Genomic DNA, 13,914 nt, shown 5'->3' on the forward strand with positions numbered 1-13,914 from the left:
TTTATTTGAATTGATCATTTCACTCATACTGAAAAGTGAACAAAATATTTTATTGTAGTAATGGCATAGAGGAGCCATTGGAAGAATCGTCTCATGAACCTGAACCTGAGCCGGAATCTGAAACAAAGACTGAAGAGCAGAAACCGCAAGCGGAGGAGAAGAACTTGGAGGACTTAGAGGAGAAGTCCGCTTCTCCTCCTCCCGCTGAGCCTGTGTCTCTGCCACAGGAACCACCAAAGGTTAGAGCAGAGGAGCTCTTCACACCTGTGACGTCACACTGTCTTACTTGGTGCCATTAATGAAGCATGACCTTTGTTTTGTTAATTAAATTGTTTAATAGTAAGCTGTGCTGTTTTTATGTATATGAAAGAAGCTGTGGGGATTTTTTTGGTAATTCTGAGGAAATTTTATTATATTTTCACCCCCTAAAAAACACCCCTCAGGGTAAAATTTAAGATTAATCCTTGTCTGTGTGCAGTGTTTAGTATCTTCTAGTCCATGTACTAAAACTGAGAGTTGCTCTTCCATTCTGTATTAAGTCCTCTATGCACGGATGCAACAGGAGTCATGCAATTTGCCAACTTAAAACAAGTTGGCCTATTGCTAAGAGAAGTGATTCAAGTTATTTCTGGTTTAAATGGGAACAATTTCCTTACTACACCAATTAAACTATCTTGGAAACATGAGTGACACCCATAGTGTATCATTTAAACCTACCTAAAACACGTTTTATCTTTCTGTAAAGTAGAAGGTTAAAGTATATTTGCGTAGTGAGAGAAGGAGATTCCTTGTTCAATTTGTGAATGTCTGTTAAACTTTCCAGCTAGTACTTTCTTCTTTCCTATCCTTCCCCTCTCCCCTTGACACCATCACAACACCTTATCTTCCCCCAAAAGGGGAAAGAAACTGGTTCTGTTAGGTTCTTATTTTTCTAGCATGTGTAGTTGTTAGTGGTTTTGTTTGCCACTTGCTCATCTCTTTAGAGCATATAGGAACTTGCTTGTGGATTTATTTAGTAGTTCAGACAAAACAGTCAAATAATCTTGCATAATGAGATTTTGAAAGCTGGCACATAGACTGGCATGTGTGTGTGTGCCTTTCTTTTAGGAGTCCTCCAATATAGAACAGTAGTTTAGAAATGAAAAGAAAATATATATTTGGAAGTTTCCCTGTAGGAATGTTGGTGGTTTTCCATGATTAGTAGTCTAGGTTTGTTGCATTTCCTGCAGGCTTTCTCCTGGGCTTCAGTGACCAGTAAAAACCTGCCTCCTAGTGGTACTGTTTCTTCCTCTGGAATTCCACCCCATGTTAAAGCACCAGTCTCACAGGTAACCAATCTGTGAACACATTGGATTGTATCCTTGTTACATTGCCAATTGCTTATCTTTTTTATACTTTTTAAAATGAGTCAATCAGAAATTATGGATTAAATATACAAAAAAATTGTATTAAATGTCAGTGCACCCACTTTAATTGCCAAATCTCCATTCATCATCTACATAGGTGGTATTTGGGGTTTGGGTGTGTCAAATACAGATTAAGTTAGTTTTACCAATATATATTGTCATTTAACAGCCTTCTTAAAATAACCAAAAAAATATCCTTTTTAAAAATTTAGAATTTTATTTAGCAAAAATATTTTAGGGAAGAAATTTGGAAAGGCACAAAGTAGTATGGCATTATAAAGAATCATTGTTTTTTAAAAATAGAAAAAACTCTAAAAAAAATACACTGCCTAAGCTTTCAGTCTGTAAGTGGTTCATACTGTTTAATTGAAGCCTGTACCAACTTATGACTGTAGTGTTCACCTTAACTAATCATCCTAGTATTCTGCTTTTTGTCTGTTTGTCATCTTACCCATTTCAGAGCTTTCAAAAACATTGAAAATAAGACACTGGCTACCTAATAAGTTTATTAGGTATAGTGTAGAATTAACTAAATTCTAAAGTTAATAGGCATAGTTATAGGGTGTCCAATACTTTCCCCTACATTTTGAATGAAACTTCGTTCCACTAGAAAATTTACATTTCGAATGGTTAGTGCACATAAAATTGTGTTTATATACCTCTTTATATGCTCTAAACAGTGAAACTTTGAGATTTCAAAAGTAGCTAGTAATAGACAGCCTTTCTGGTGTTGTGTGCATAATCAGCTACGTAATGGAATACATGACCTCGTGCTACCTTTTTTTTTCAGCTAGATATTCAGGAAATATTGAGTAATTACCTCAGATCACAAACTAGAATTCTGTCTTAACGCAGAAGATTAATTTGCCTTGTATTGACTGCTTTTCTACCCATCTGAAGACTCAATAAGTGACTTGTGGATTTTTGTTTTTTGAAATGCTTGGTTTCTTATCAGATTTGCATTAGGAATCCTTTGGGTTGTTACTTAATTTCAGAGAGTTGGCTACATTTATTTTAAACTCACTGCTAGTTAAAAGTTAGAGTAGCTTATACCTCTTACACCTTTAGTGTGGCACCAGGCATTGCGCAAAGCACTAGCACGTAATATTTATTCTTATCTAATCCTCACAACCACCCTGTGAGTATGGTTACTGTTATTATTCCTGTTTTACAGATAAGTAAATTAAGGGCTAGAGAACTTCACCCAAGGTCAGATAGCTATGTAAATAAAAAAGTAGGGCTTCGAATTTATGCAGTTGGACACTCATGGAAGCCTATAGGTTTCTTTAGCCCTTGGAGGGGAATGTATCTCTATTTACATCGAAGAAGAGTGCTGTGTCTAAGCCATGTCTAAATTACATTATATTAGATCCTAACCTCTTGTCCAGGGGGAAAAATTTTTTTAAGTTTTAAAAAAAAATTGTAAGAGACTGTGATTCCCAGCCTACCCCCTTATTAAAACAAAAATTTAAGCATTTATAATTTAAACCTTAAAAGAACTTTCTGATCTCCTTAAGCTATGTTAGAATGGATTCATGATTTTTTCCACTTGATTTAATAAACCCTTCGATTTTATTTTGTTACTTTGGTGTAGTATCCATTTCCTTAACACTTTTAGCATAGATTATTAATAAAAGGAGAATTAAATCTAATTCCAGGGTATTGGTAGGCATTAATTTAGAAGTAGGTAAGTTAATTTCTTGGTAAATTTCTTAGAAGTCGATTAGTTCATTTAAATAGCTTATGTGCAGTTGAAGTACATATTAGTTGTGGTTTTACCTGCTGTTGAGTTGATTTGATGGTTTCATGTTTATTTCATATTCTATTTGATTTTCATTTGTGGAATTTGTCATGTGAGCACACTTTTTGGTTGCATGGAATTAATTGTAAGGCCCTAAAGTAGTATGTGGTATCTTAGTTATTTTTACCTCCTTGGAGCAAATAGTTTTCATGAAATTGAGCCTGAAGAATTGTAAGCGTACAGCTGGCTTAGTTGACATACAGTAATCAGTTACTGAAAGAAATTTTGATAACTTTTTTTGGTCTCATTTTTTCTATATTGGCATCATCTAATATCTAAAAGTCAGGTTGCTAAATTAATGTGTGGCTTATTTGTAAGATGTTGGCACTTACTTAAATTTGTGTTTTTTAATTTTAAATCCTTAAAGGATAATGAAGAACTTTTTTGTTTTGTTACTTGCAGTTAGTTTTGTTTCAGTAATATGTTTTGAAAAGAATCTGAATCGGTCAGCCAGAAGAATTCTTTTTCTTGGTTTGAATGAGTCGAGGTTTTTCTGAGACATTTAAATTAAAAGGTGTACATTTGCTATTTTTATTAATTTATGAAACATACTAGCTTCGTCAGACTTTGTTAGAGAATCTCCTTTAATTCTGTTTTACTTTCATACTGAAGTAAGTTTTGCTTTTAGGCCCTGCCCTGCTTAGCTGAAATTTCTAAATAACTGCCTTTTTCAGGCATCACATTTTCGGTCAAATTATTATGTAGTCTTAAATTCTAAATACAGATAGAAGTGGTCTCAGGGCTGTAACTTAGGTCCCCTGGTCAGGCATAGAACATTCTCCTACATGTTTTGTTAGAGAACTAAAAATGTAATTTAATTTTAAATGAACCAATAGTTACTGAACATCTATGTCTGATGGCACTGTGCTTGGTTCTTTATCTGGTGTAGAAATAAGATATGGTCATTGTAGGAATAAATACATACTAAAAACCTGGGGAAATTAAACATTAAAAAAATTTTTTTTAACTAGCAAAATTCTAGAACATGGAAAGCAACTTCATTTTGAGGGAAATGGGAAATCTGTATGGAAGAAAAACAATTGGGGGAGACAGGCAAATCTGTTAAAAACTGCTAGGGTAGGAGATAATATACCTTTTGGTTACAGTGGGTGAAATTATAACAAATGGTTGTTTTTGAAAGAAACATATCTCTTTGTATCAAAATGTGTCCTTGCAAATTATAATATCCCAGCTATATAAATTATGAAAGAGTTTGAGCCACTGCCTGGGCTGAGGTACTCAGAGATGATCAGCCATAAAGATAGGACTGAAATTACTAGCTTTCTGATTTGAGGATACATTCTTCATATTCCTGCTGAGGGTTTTCAGCATCCTTTGCAGGTGCGTGTATTTTGTCTCTTCCTCGGACCATAAATATTTAGGCAATAGACACAGCCTGAAGAGGTTGGGAATACTGAAAATGCCAGTGTATTAAGGAAAAGGTAATAGTAGATGCGGATGTCATTTTGTTTTTAGCATAGTTACTTTAAATATATGTGTTCAATTTAGCAGTTAGCAGAAACTTTTGGAGAGTACCTTAAAATGAACTATTACTTCCCCTGCCACCCCCAAGAATTAATTAAGAAATATTGTTGGGGTCAGTCCTTAAATAAATGCACACCTCCCCCATTAGGAAGAACAATAGGGAGCTAAAGGACTTCTTTGACTATTTGAGATGCTATCAACACGTTCCTATCTTGTTTTTTTTTATGTGCATTTTAACTTAAACATAGTATTTTTAGATGGTAGAGTACACTAAATTGTATATTTTGAACTATCAAAATATGGATTTTTTAAAATAAAATTATGGGATGGGGTTTAGAAGATATTGCCGAGCACTATTAAATTTGAAGGGCAGCATACTAGAGAATTAGAAAGGATGTGTCATATATTCTTGTCTTCCTAAGATAAAGATGGCTTTTTATTTTGTATATGTATTTACATGGAGTGGCTCATCTTGCATTTTTGAATTTTGTAGCGATACCTTTTATGCTATCTCAATGTGGATGTAACTTTATTGAAAAAATATGGTTGTAAATAAAAAGCAGCTTATTGTGAGTTATGGCCTTGAGTGAGAAAATAAAATTTACCCTACAGTCCTAGATTGGTACAGAATATCTTTATAAAAATTTATGTTTCACATATATAGGACACTATGTTAAAAATATTCTGAACTTAAAATGACCATTATGCCTTGGTTGTTTCTTTAGTTGTTTTTCTCCTGTGGAATGTTTCTTTATAATGTGTTTTTTCCCTTGTATTTTAGCCGAGAGTGGAAGCTAAACCAGAAGTTCAGTCTCAGCCACCTCGTGTGCGTGAACAGCGACCTAGAGAACGACCTGGTTTCCCTCCTAGAGGACCAAGACCAGGTGAGTCAGCCCCTTCTGTGGCCTTCAGCACTTAAGCACTTGAAAAGTTGAAGACCGAACTTAAAAAGATTAAAAAAAAATTATAATGTGTTTTATATGCAAATCTTTTTAGTACCAAACTGCTTAAAGGCTTAAGTAACCTGCTAAATATAGCCTGGGCAAAACAACTTTGAGGGGAAGATTAGTTGACATGCCATAGAGACATACATGTATTTTGAAGGTGTAAAAGAATTTAGAGACACATTTTATTTGGTTATTGTCACTGGTTCTAAGAATTCAAAACCGAGCTGCCAATAACCTACTCTCTTACTTAGTACTCTTATCTCTTCACAGATAAACAGTAAGCACACCCTGATTCTTCTTATTTTGATTGTCTTAGGTATTAAGTAAGTTGTCATGATTTTTGACTTGTTTCCATTGTTAGCTAATATATGTAGAACCTCTGTTTGAATTCTATAAGTATGTTTAGATTGCTTTTGGGAGGAGGTGGGAGATGTATACATCAAATTTAGAAAATGTAATTTTTTCCCACAAAAGTAAAATAAGTGATGTGCTATAAGTCATGGGAGCTGGGGTTTATCCCAGCTTTGTCAGTGATTGAGTTTATGATCTCGGGTGAGACCCTTAAATCATGAGCTTCTCTTACACCATTCAGTTACTACACACATTTTTCCTGTGTGATGCCTTTCTTTATATGCCTCATTGTGTTCCTTGTGTCATTGGGAGGATCAAATAAGATTTTATATATATACATATAAGAGCACTCTTATGTGTATAAAAGGCTATATAAATGAGATGTTATTGCTATTAAATTTATGGATTTGGCTATAATTTCATACAACCAAAGATTAATTTGTGAATTTCAAAATACTAAACAATTATTTAGTACAAGTATGCCTCACTATCTGAAATCTATTTGGTTTCTCGGTGATGGCCGGAGTTTGGTTAAGGAGGAATACTTGTACTGCTAGTATTTGGCTTTCATATAATCAGACCAGTAGACCTAGAAGAAGGGACTTCAGCAATCTAGTCAGTGTTATGTTTTTTTCTAACTAACCTACTAATAATAGGCATTTCCACCTCTGTTGAAGGAGCTTATTAAATAAACTAAAACAGGAATATCAAGTTGTTTTTTTTTTTTTTACATTCATTGCTTTGAGCTATTTTTTGTATGACATTGTAAACTTTAATATCTGCTCTTTTCCTTTTCTCAGGCAGAGGAGATATTGAACAGAATGAAGCTGATAACCGTAGAATAATTCGCTATCCAGATAGTCATCAACTCTTTGTTGGTAACTTGCCACACGATATTGATGAAAATGAACTGAAAGAGTTCTTCATGAGTAAGTAGTTTATTTTGCTTTATTGTAAAATTAAGCAGGAGGAGAAGAGAACTCTTTTCATAGTGTATTGAGGATTTTTTAAAAAAACATTTACCTCTCTGTACTATGTATATCTCTAGGTACTAATCACCTTGATCAGAAGGGTGTAGAAGGTTGTACCAGATGTTTCTCAGTGACTGTACTGAGTGTTGACTTGCCTGATTCTGTAGAGGTTAGAAGAAAGAGCTGGATGAATCAGTCTTAGATTTGGAAATGGGATTCATCTGGCAAATTCAAGTCAGAAATAGAAAATAACATTGTCTCTCTGAAACTGTGTAGGTAACTTCCCTTTAGAAAGGAGTAATAAAGATGCAGAAGGGTGACAAAACAAGCTAGTTTTTATTGGCATCTTAAGTGAATGACCTGTAAGAGTGAATGTACCTTAATTGTCACTGGGTATAGCAGCTTGCAACTTTTGTTTTGAAATGGATCAAGGAGATTAAGGTATTTCATCCTGAACAATTAAAGTCACAAAATATTCTGTTAAACTATTTAACCCTTGGTGTAATGTATATTTTCACAGGTTTTGGAAACGTTGTGGAACTTCGCATCAATACCAAGGGTGTTGGGGGAAAGCTTCCAAATTTTGGTTTTGTGGTTTTTGATGACTCTGAACCAGTTCAGAGAATCTTAATTGCAAAAGTAAGTGACTTAAAGGGCATAATTCAATACTTTATTATTCCTGTTGTATTTAGTATTACTTAGAATGTCTTTTCTTAAATGGTAAAGTTAAAAATAGTTTACTATGAAATGGTATTTATGCAAAGAATAAAGATTTGTTAGTAGTTTTAAAGTCTGGAGTATGGATTGCTTTAAATTTATTTCATTATTTGCTCTGGTAATGAAGGTTGGAATAGGTTGCATATTGAGAATTTCATGAAAAGTTTTTTTGTCTCCCTGGATTTTCTTACTTATTTATGATACTACATTACTATTATTGTCTAACCTGCCCGTGTAAAATTTTTTCTTCCCTTGTAAAGCCAATTATGTTTCGAGGGGAAGTACGTTTAAATGTGGAAGAGAAAAAGACAAGAGCTGCCAGAGAGCGAGAAACTCGAGGTGGTGGTGATGATCGCAGGGATATTAGGCGCAATGATCGAGGTCCTGGTGGTCCCCGTGGAATAGTGGGCGGTGGAATGATGCGGGACCGGGATGGAAGAGGACCCCCTCCAAGAGGTGGCATGGCACAGAAACTTGGCTCTGGGAGAGGAACCGGGCAGATGGAAGGCCGCTTCACAGGACAGCGTCGCTGAGGCTCCACTGTTGGCAAAGTTTTGGCAGTGGTACATTATTCATCGTGTTTGCATTCTTGTTAATTTTTTTTGGCTTTGGAATGTGACACAGCCTTTTTGATCATTTCTTTGATGTGAAAAGCATCTTTTGGTTATCAGTTAAATTGAGGTGGACATTATTTCCCCAGTTTTACAACAGGATTCGCATTGTTAATTTATAAATCTAGACTTGGAGAATTAAGGACTGAGAAATGACCATATCTTAAACTGTCTGCAACAAAAATGAACTTAAAAGGACATGCCCAACTGAATTCAGGTCCTTTGAGTCAAAAAAAATCCTCTGCTGCACATTTTGTTTAAGTGTTACTGTTTCTGCCTGTTAATGTTGGAAACACAAATAGTGCAATTTGTGCAATTGGAGAACCTTGCCTTTTTCCTTGGCTCCCCCCAAAAATACAAACCAACAGAAACTTGTTATGCACTAATGGGTACTCTGAACTCATTAACATTGACATCTGCAAAGGAGGCAACAGGGGAAAAAATCTTTCATCTTTTTTTCCAGTAGCGCATAGTTGTGAAATGATGAGGGCATTTTTACCTGCTTGCTGTGACCAGCGTGTGTATACATAAACCTTAACAAGACTACAAGTATATTCCAGAAGGAAATCATTTAGTTATGAACTAAATAACAAAAATCCGAACTTCAAATGCTATGGTCTTGAATATTAGACCAGATTTAGTAGCTCCATATCTAAGATTTTTCTACCTGCCCCTCTTCAGTACAGGGATGGCTGGCTGCTCAGCACACTCCTCCTCCCCCGTTTCCTTTCTTTAAGCTGTGTACAGTGAAAATTGTCTTTACTGTATTTTGTTCTCTGGTAATGTAATGAGCATGATGGTGCCTTCTATTAATACATCATTCCAGTCTTGCTGGTAATTTTGTACAGTATAGTGTATGAATTGCTGTGCTGCAAAGCCAAACAGCTACAAAATGTTGAAAAATCATTGAAGTGTATAAAAATTGCAGTATCTTTAAAATCAGTAAAATTGACTAGCATATTATTTACCTTGTTCTTCAGTTAACAACTTTGTGTTCTCTGTGGGAGGGAGTCTTGTGTGTTTGGGAGGGAGGGGGAAGGAGGAAGTCAGTTATTTGAGTAAGTCTCTTGTTGACTTTTCTGTTAGCCTGAATGTGAACATTGAAGCATATCACTTGAGAGGTGCTGGAAAAGTCAATCAACTTGATGCACATTTTTAGTGACATTTTAAAAGCAGTCAGATTCCATAAATGGCAAGTAAACCTGGAGTGAGGATACTGCAATTTTCAGAGAAAAGAACAGCAGCTCTTAAGTGTTTGCATTTCTATTTGGGGGGCAGGGAACTGTCATTCATTTTGCACAATTCTTGAACCGATGTCAGCACCCGAGTGGCTCTGAATTTAAGTCTGGGACGACATCTTTTATTTTTACATGAATTTCTAAACAATTCTGTGAGCAAAGTTTGTAGCTGCTGGATTATTGTCTGTCTTTATAGCAAGTTCCAGTAAACCACAAGTATGACAAAAGGATATCCAATTTTATGCTTGGAGCATTTAGTACCTACTAGTTTCTGGATGTTTCAGGCTAGGAGTGGGGTAAATAAGTGTGACCACTTAAAGCTGCTTGTTAGCATGGAAGACTTCTCCATTCTATCTTAGTAAAAACAAACAAAAAATGCACTTGACATAATAGCAAACTGGTTCTGAATTATGGAACTGTGTTTGCTGTTTAGTAAACTAGCAAATGATGCACATGTTTTGTTTTTCATGTACTGGGCGGTATAAGTAAAATTAAATCTGTCCCTTTTTTCCCCCTTGAATGAGGTCTTCCATGTTCGAGGAAAAGTCTTGCACTATTGCGTATATTTTGGGGACACAGATTTCTCAGTTTCCATTTTGGGGGGGGGGTTAAGGATTTTTTTCCTGTTTGAAATACTTTTACACTTTCTGATGTATAGTACTTGAAGTTCTTACCAGAAAATTACTTTTGAGTTTTGAAGCCTGTATTCAAACTGCTTTTAAATGAGTGGTTTCTTGTCAGTGTTTTGTTTTTTATAGCATATTTTCCCTCTTTCATTTCTCTCTCCCTCCCATTTTATTTATATATATATATATATATATATATATATATATATATATATAATTTCCAATCCAAGATATTGCCCTGCCACCCATGAAAACTTCTGGCACCAAAAGTAATGACAAATGTTAAGTGTAATAGAAAATTAAAGCAAAGAGCCATTCAGCTTCAGTCTTTACATACCATGAGTAAAACATTAAAACATCACATGGAGAAGTTTACATGGTGATTGTTCACCTGCAGTACTGTGGACTTTTAACATTTTGTCCCCTTTCAGTGAACCAGAGTAAAAGTATTCATCTATCATTACTGTTATTTGCTGTTTTTTGTTTTGTTTTGTTTTTTGTTTTTTTTCTTTTGGGATGGTAATATTCTATTCTATCCTTATGACACTATTGCAACCAAATTGGCTTTACCATCTTGGCTTTTGTAGGTATAGAAGACAATGGATTACCATCTTTATTGCTGTAATGTGTTAAGCATTATATGCTAGTAGTATCTAGTTTAATTGTTTCAGGTGGAAAGTATTCTTTGAGTTTCCATTTTGAATGTGTTTGGACTAAACAAACAATAAACTACTGATGTCTGCAGCATTTATCTATGTCCCTAATTTAATCTATAGGTTTGTGTTCCAGAATATTTTCTCCCAGTTGCATTTCACACAACCTAAGTAAAAATAAGGAATTATTCTAAAACCAACTATTATTTGTGAAATTTGATATATAAAATAAATCATTTAAGTAAGACTTGAACATTGTTAGAGACCTACCTCAGTTCAGTTAGATAGCTGGTATACAAGATAAAGAATGTTAGAACAGAATAATAGGTGGTAAGGAAGGTGAGAATGATGTAAAGAAGACGGCTAAACATTTATTTTTTATAAAAATCTTGGGTTTTCCAAAGGATTGCTAAATGATCTCAGAAGGAAAAGAGAAAGGGGATGGGAAGACTGAGGTTATCTGAAGTTAAGGACATGCCCCGGTTCAGCAATTAGAACAGATTTGTCAAGCTCTGAAGGAATATTAAAAAGGAAAGAATAGTCATAGTTATGAATATATACTTTAAATGAGTAGTGAAGTCATAAGGCCTATGTAATTTCAGAACTTTGTTAAAAGGGATGATAAAAGTGAATTTTCATAACACTTTATGAAGATTCCTTAAATCAGTCTTCACAGGTTTGTACTGAAGCAAAGCCAGAACAATCATTAAATACTGCTGGGCAGTAAGACTTAAGATTTTTATAAATGTATATTAAACTCCTTTCAATGTTAATTATAATGTATAATAACATCTAATTTTATGGCTGTGGAAAGTTTTATTTATTTTTTTCTTTTTGCGGTACGCGGACCTCTCACTGTTGTGGCCTCTCCCGTTGGCGGAGCACAGGCTCCGGACGCGCAGGCTCAGCGGCCATGGCTCACGGGCCCAGCCGCTCCGCGGCATGTGGGATCCTCCCGGACCGGGGCACAAACCTGTGTCCCCTGCATCGGCAGGCGGACTCCCAACCACTGCGCCACCAGGGAAGCCCTATGGAAAGAATTTTTAGAGGGGGTAAAATGTATATGCGATACTATATTGCAAACAGAACCAGATTTGAAGGAGCAAAATATCATTTGGTCCAGGAAATTTAATGGAACAAAATATTTGAAAGTTTTAGCCCTACAAGATGCTACGTTTCAAACTGTGTTGTATAATACAGTCTTTGTATCAAGTGAATGAAAATTTAGTGGATATATGTTGATATTTTTCCTTTAAATTAGGACAGCTTGCTCATCGTTTATATTTAACTACAGATGAAGACTTGATTTTTTTTCATTCTATGTTCATAAGACTTTCTAATTATTAAGTCTTGATCAATTTAATGCCAGAATTCTAAATTATTTTAAATTACTGGATAAATGAATTAATTTATTCTGTCCTGAAAGAGATTTCCCTTCGTGATGGATTTCAGTGGGTTCATATAGTGATTGTTTTAAAAAGTGCATAATTAAGTCAGAATTCCTAAGTAATGAAGTTTCTGGGTATTTTTGACAAAGACTGAAATCTTCCAACCTGCTTCAGAATTAATAGGAAATGAAGTCTGTTTTTAGCATTACCAAATACTGGGCAAAATACTGTAAGTGTGGGTTTAGGATTAAGCATTCACAGAAAGATTACTACTCTTGTCCTTGATCTCCTAAGAGTTTTGATAAAGCTGATTGCCTAATTGGAATGCTTTGTTTTGTGGCATTAATAATATTCTTTTAACTGTTCCTGTTTTCTGTACTCTTTATCACCCCATAACCACCATTATCCCCCCAACACACACACACACACACACACACACACACACACATCTCTTCTGTCCTCAGTCTCTTTCCCCACAAATTTTCTCTGAACGGTTTCATTTAGGCCAGGAACTACCTTAGCTTCAGTATATTGTCCATTCAGTAGACTCCATATAGCGTGATGGTCAAGAGAAGGGCTTTGGAGACAGTCTGGCCTTGAATGGCAACTCCACCATTCAATGGTTACATTTTCTTTTCTTTTTCTTTTTTTATTTTTTTTTTACATCTTTGCTGGAGTATAACTGCTTTACGATGGTGTGTTAGTTTCTGCTTTATAACAAAGTGAATCAGTTATACATATGTCCGCATGTCTTTTCCCTCTTGCGTCTCCCTCCCTCCCAACCTCCCTATCCCACCCCTCCAGGCGGTCACAAAGCACCGAGCTGATCTCCCTGTGCTATGTGGCTGCTTCCCACTAGTTATCTATTTATTTTACGTTTGGTAGTGTATATATGTCCATTCCTCAATGGTTACATTTTCTGAGCTCCTGTTTAACTCATTTGTAAAATGAGGTGGATGATTGTGAGGATTCAGTGAATTAATACATAAAGCACCTAAAACAATGTACTGGGCAGTCAGCAAGTGTTACGTGATACTGTTTTTTACTCGGTTGAATTTCTACTGCCTCTCTATTCTGTGTTTCAAACACTTTTTCAAACACTTGTCCCGTTTTGAAGTCCTTCAGTAATTCAGAATTTGAAAGTCCAAAACAATGTGTTTTATCTTTCTAAGTGATATGCATACCTGGCTCTCTGATAATGAACATCTCTCTTTTTCTGACCTATTTAACCTAGAAATGTCTGTAGTCTCATCTGTTCTACTTAATATTTTCTGTTTGTCTCCCTTCTATCCATTGTTCAGGCTGCAGGAAGATCTGTTCATGCTCTTATTAACTTTCACTGGCTCATTTAATTCATTAACTATTGAACTTCTATGTGCCAGGTGCTGTTCTGCGTACTGTTGATAAATGATGAAATGAACAAGGTTCCCTGCTCTCAGGTTAAAAAGGTCTAAAAGTTAGTGTTTGCATATTTAAGAAGGTAGCTAGGGGGCAGACCATAAGGAGGTAGGTCCTTATCCCAAGACCAATAGGAAGTTGAAGATTTTGTTGAGTGACAGGAAGGTAATTCTACTTTGAAATCTCTGGAGTTCAATAAGTTAGGTCTCTGGGTTAATGGAAGGAGTTAAATATGAGTAAATGAGGTGAAAGGATGATGGAGTAGTTCAGTCAAGAGCTATGAAAATAGAATGGTTGTAGTAGCTTGGACTACAGTGGTGAT

At 35.3% G+C, this 13,914-nt stretch overlaps 1 protein-coding gene across 3 annotated transcripts in view; it reads left to right on the forward strand.

Moving 5' to 3' along the window:
* G3BP2 (G3BP stress granule assembly factor 2) overlaps positions 1 to 9,252 on the forward strand; it is a 75,580-nt gene extending 66,328 nt beyond the window's left edge. For 2 of the 3 annotated variants that reach the window (XM_029235373.1, XM_029235372.1), the window contains exons 7-12: positions 59 to 239; positions 1,230 to 1,328; positions 5,474 to 5,576; positions 6,791 to 6,919; positions 7,482 to 7,600; positions 7,939 to 8,644. In XM_029235373.1, coding sequence (XP_029091206.1) covers positions 59 to 239; positions 1,230 to 1,328; positions 5,474 to 5,576; positions 6,791 to 6,919; positions 7,482 to 7,600; positions 7,939 to 8,211 — 904 coding nt within the window. In that variant the 3' untranslated portion in view covers positions 8,212 to 8,644. Of the gene's footprint in view, positions 1 to 58; positions 240 to 1,229; positions 1,329 to 5,473; positions 5,577 to 6,790; positions 6,920 to 7,481; positions 7,601 to 7,938 lie in introns of all 3 variants that reach the window. The other variant, XM_029235374.1, reaches the window with a different exon arrangement.
* The last annotated feature ends 4,662 nt before the right edge of the window (positions 9,253 to 13,914 follow it).

This window comes from Monodon monoceros, unplaced genomic scaffold (assembly GCF_005190385.1).
Source record: "Monodon monoceros isolate NGI ecotype Baffin Bay Population unplaced genomic scaffold, NGI_Narwhal_1 Super_Scaffold_20, whole genome shotgun sequence".
NCBI lineage: Eukaryota > Metazoa > Chordata > Mammalia > Artiodactyla > Monodontidae > Monodon > Monodon monoceros.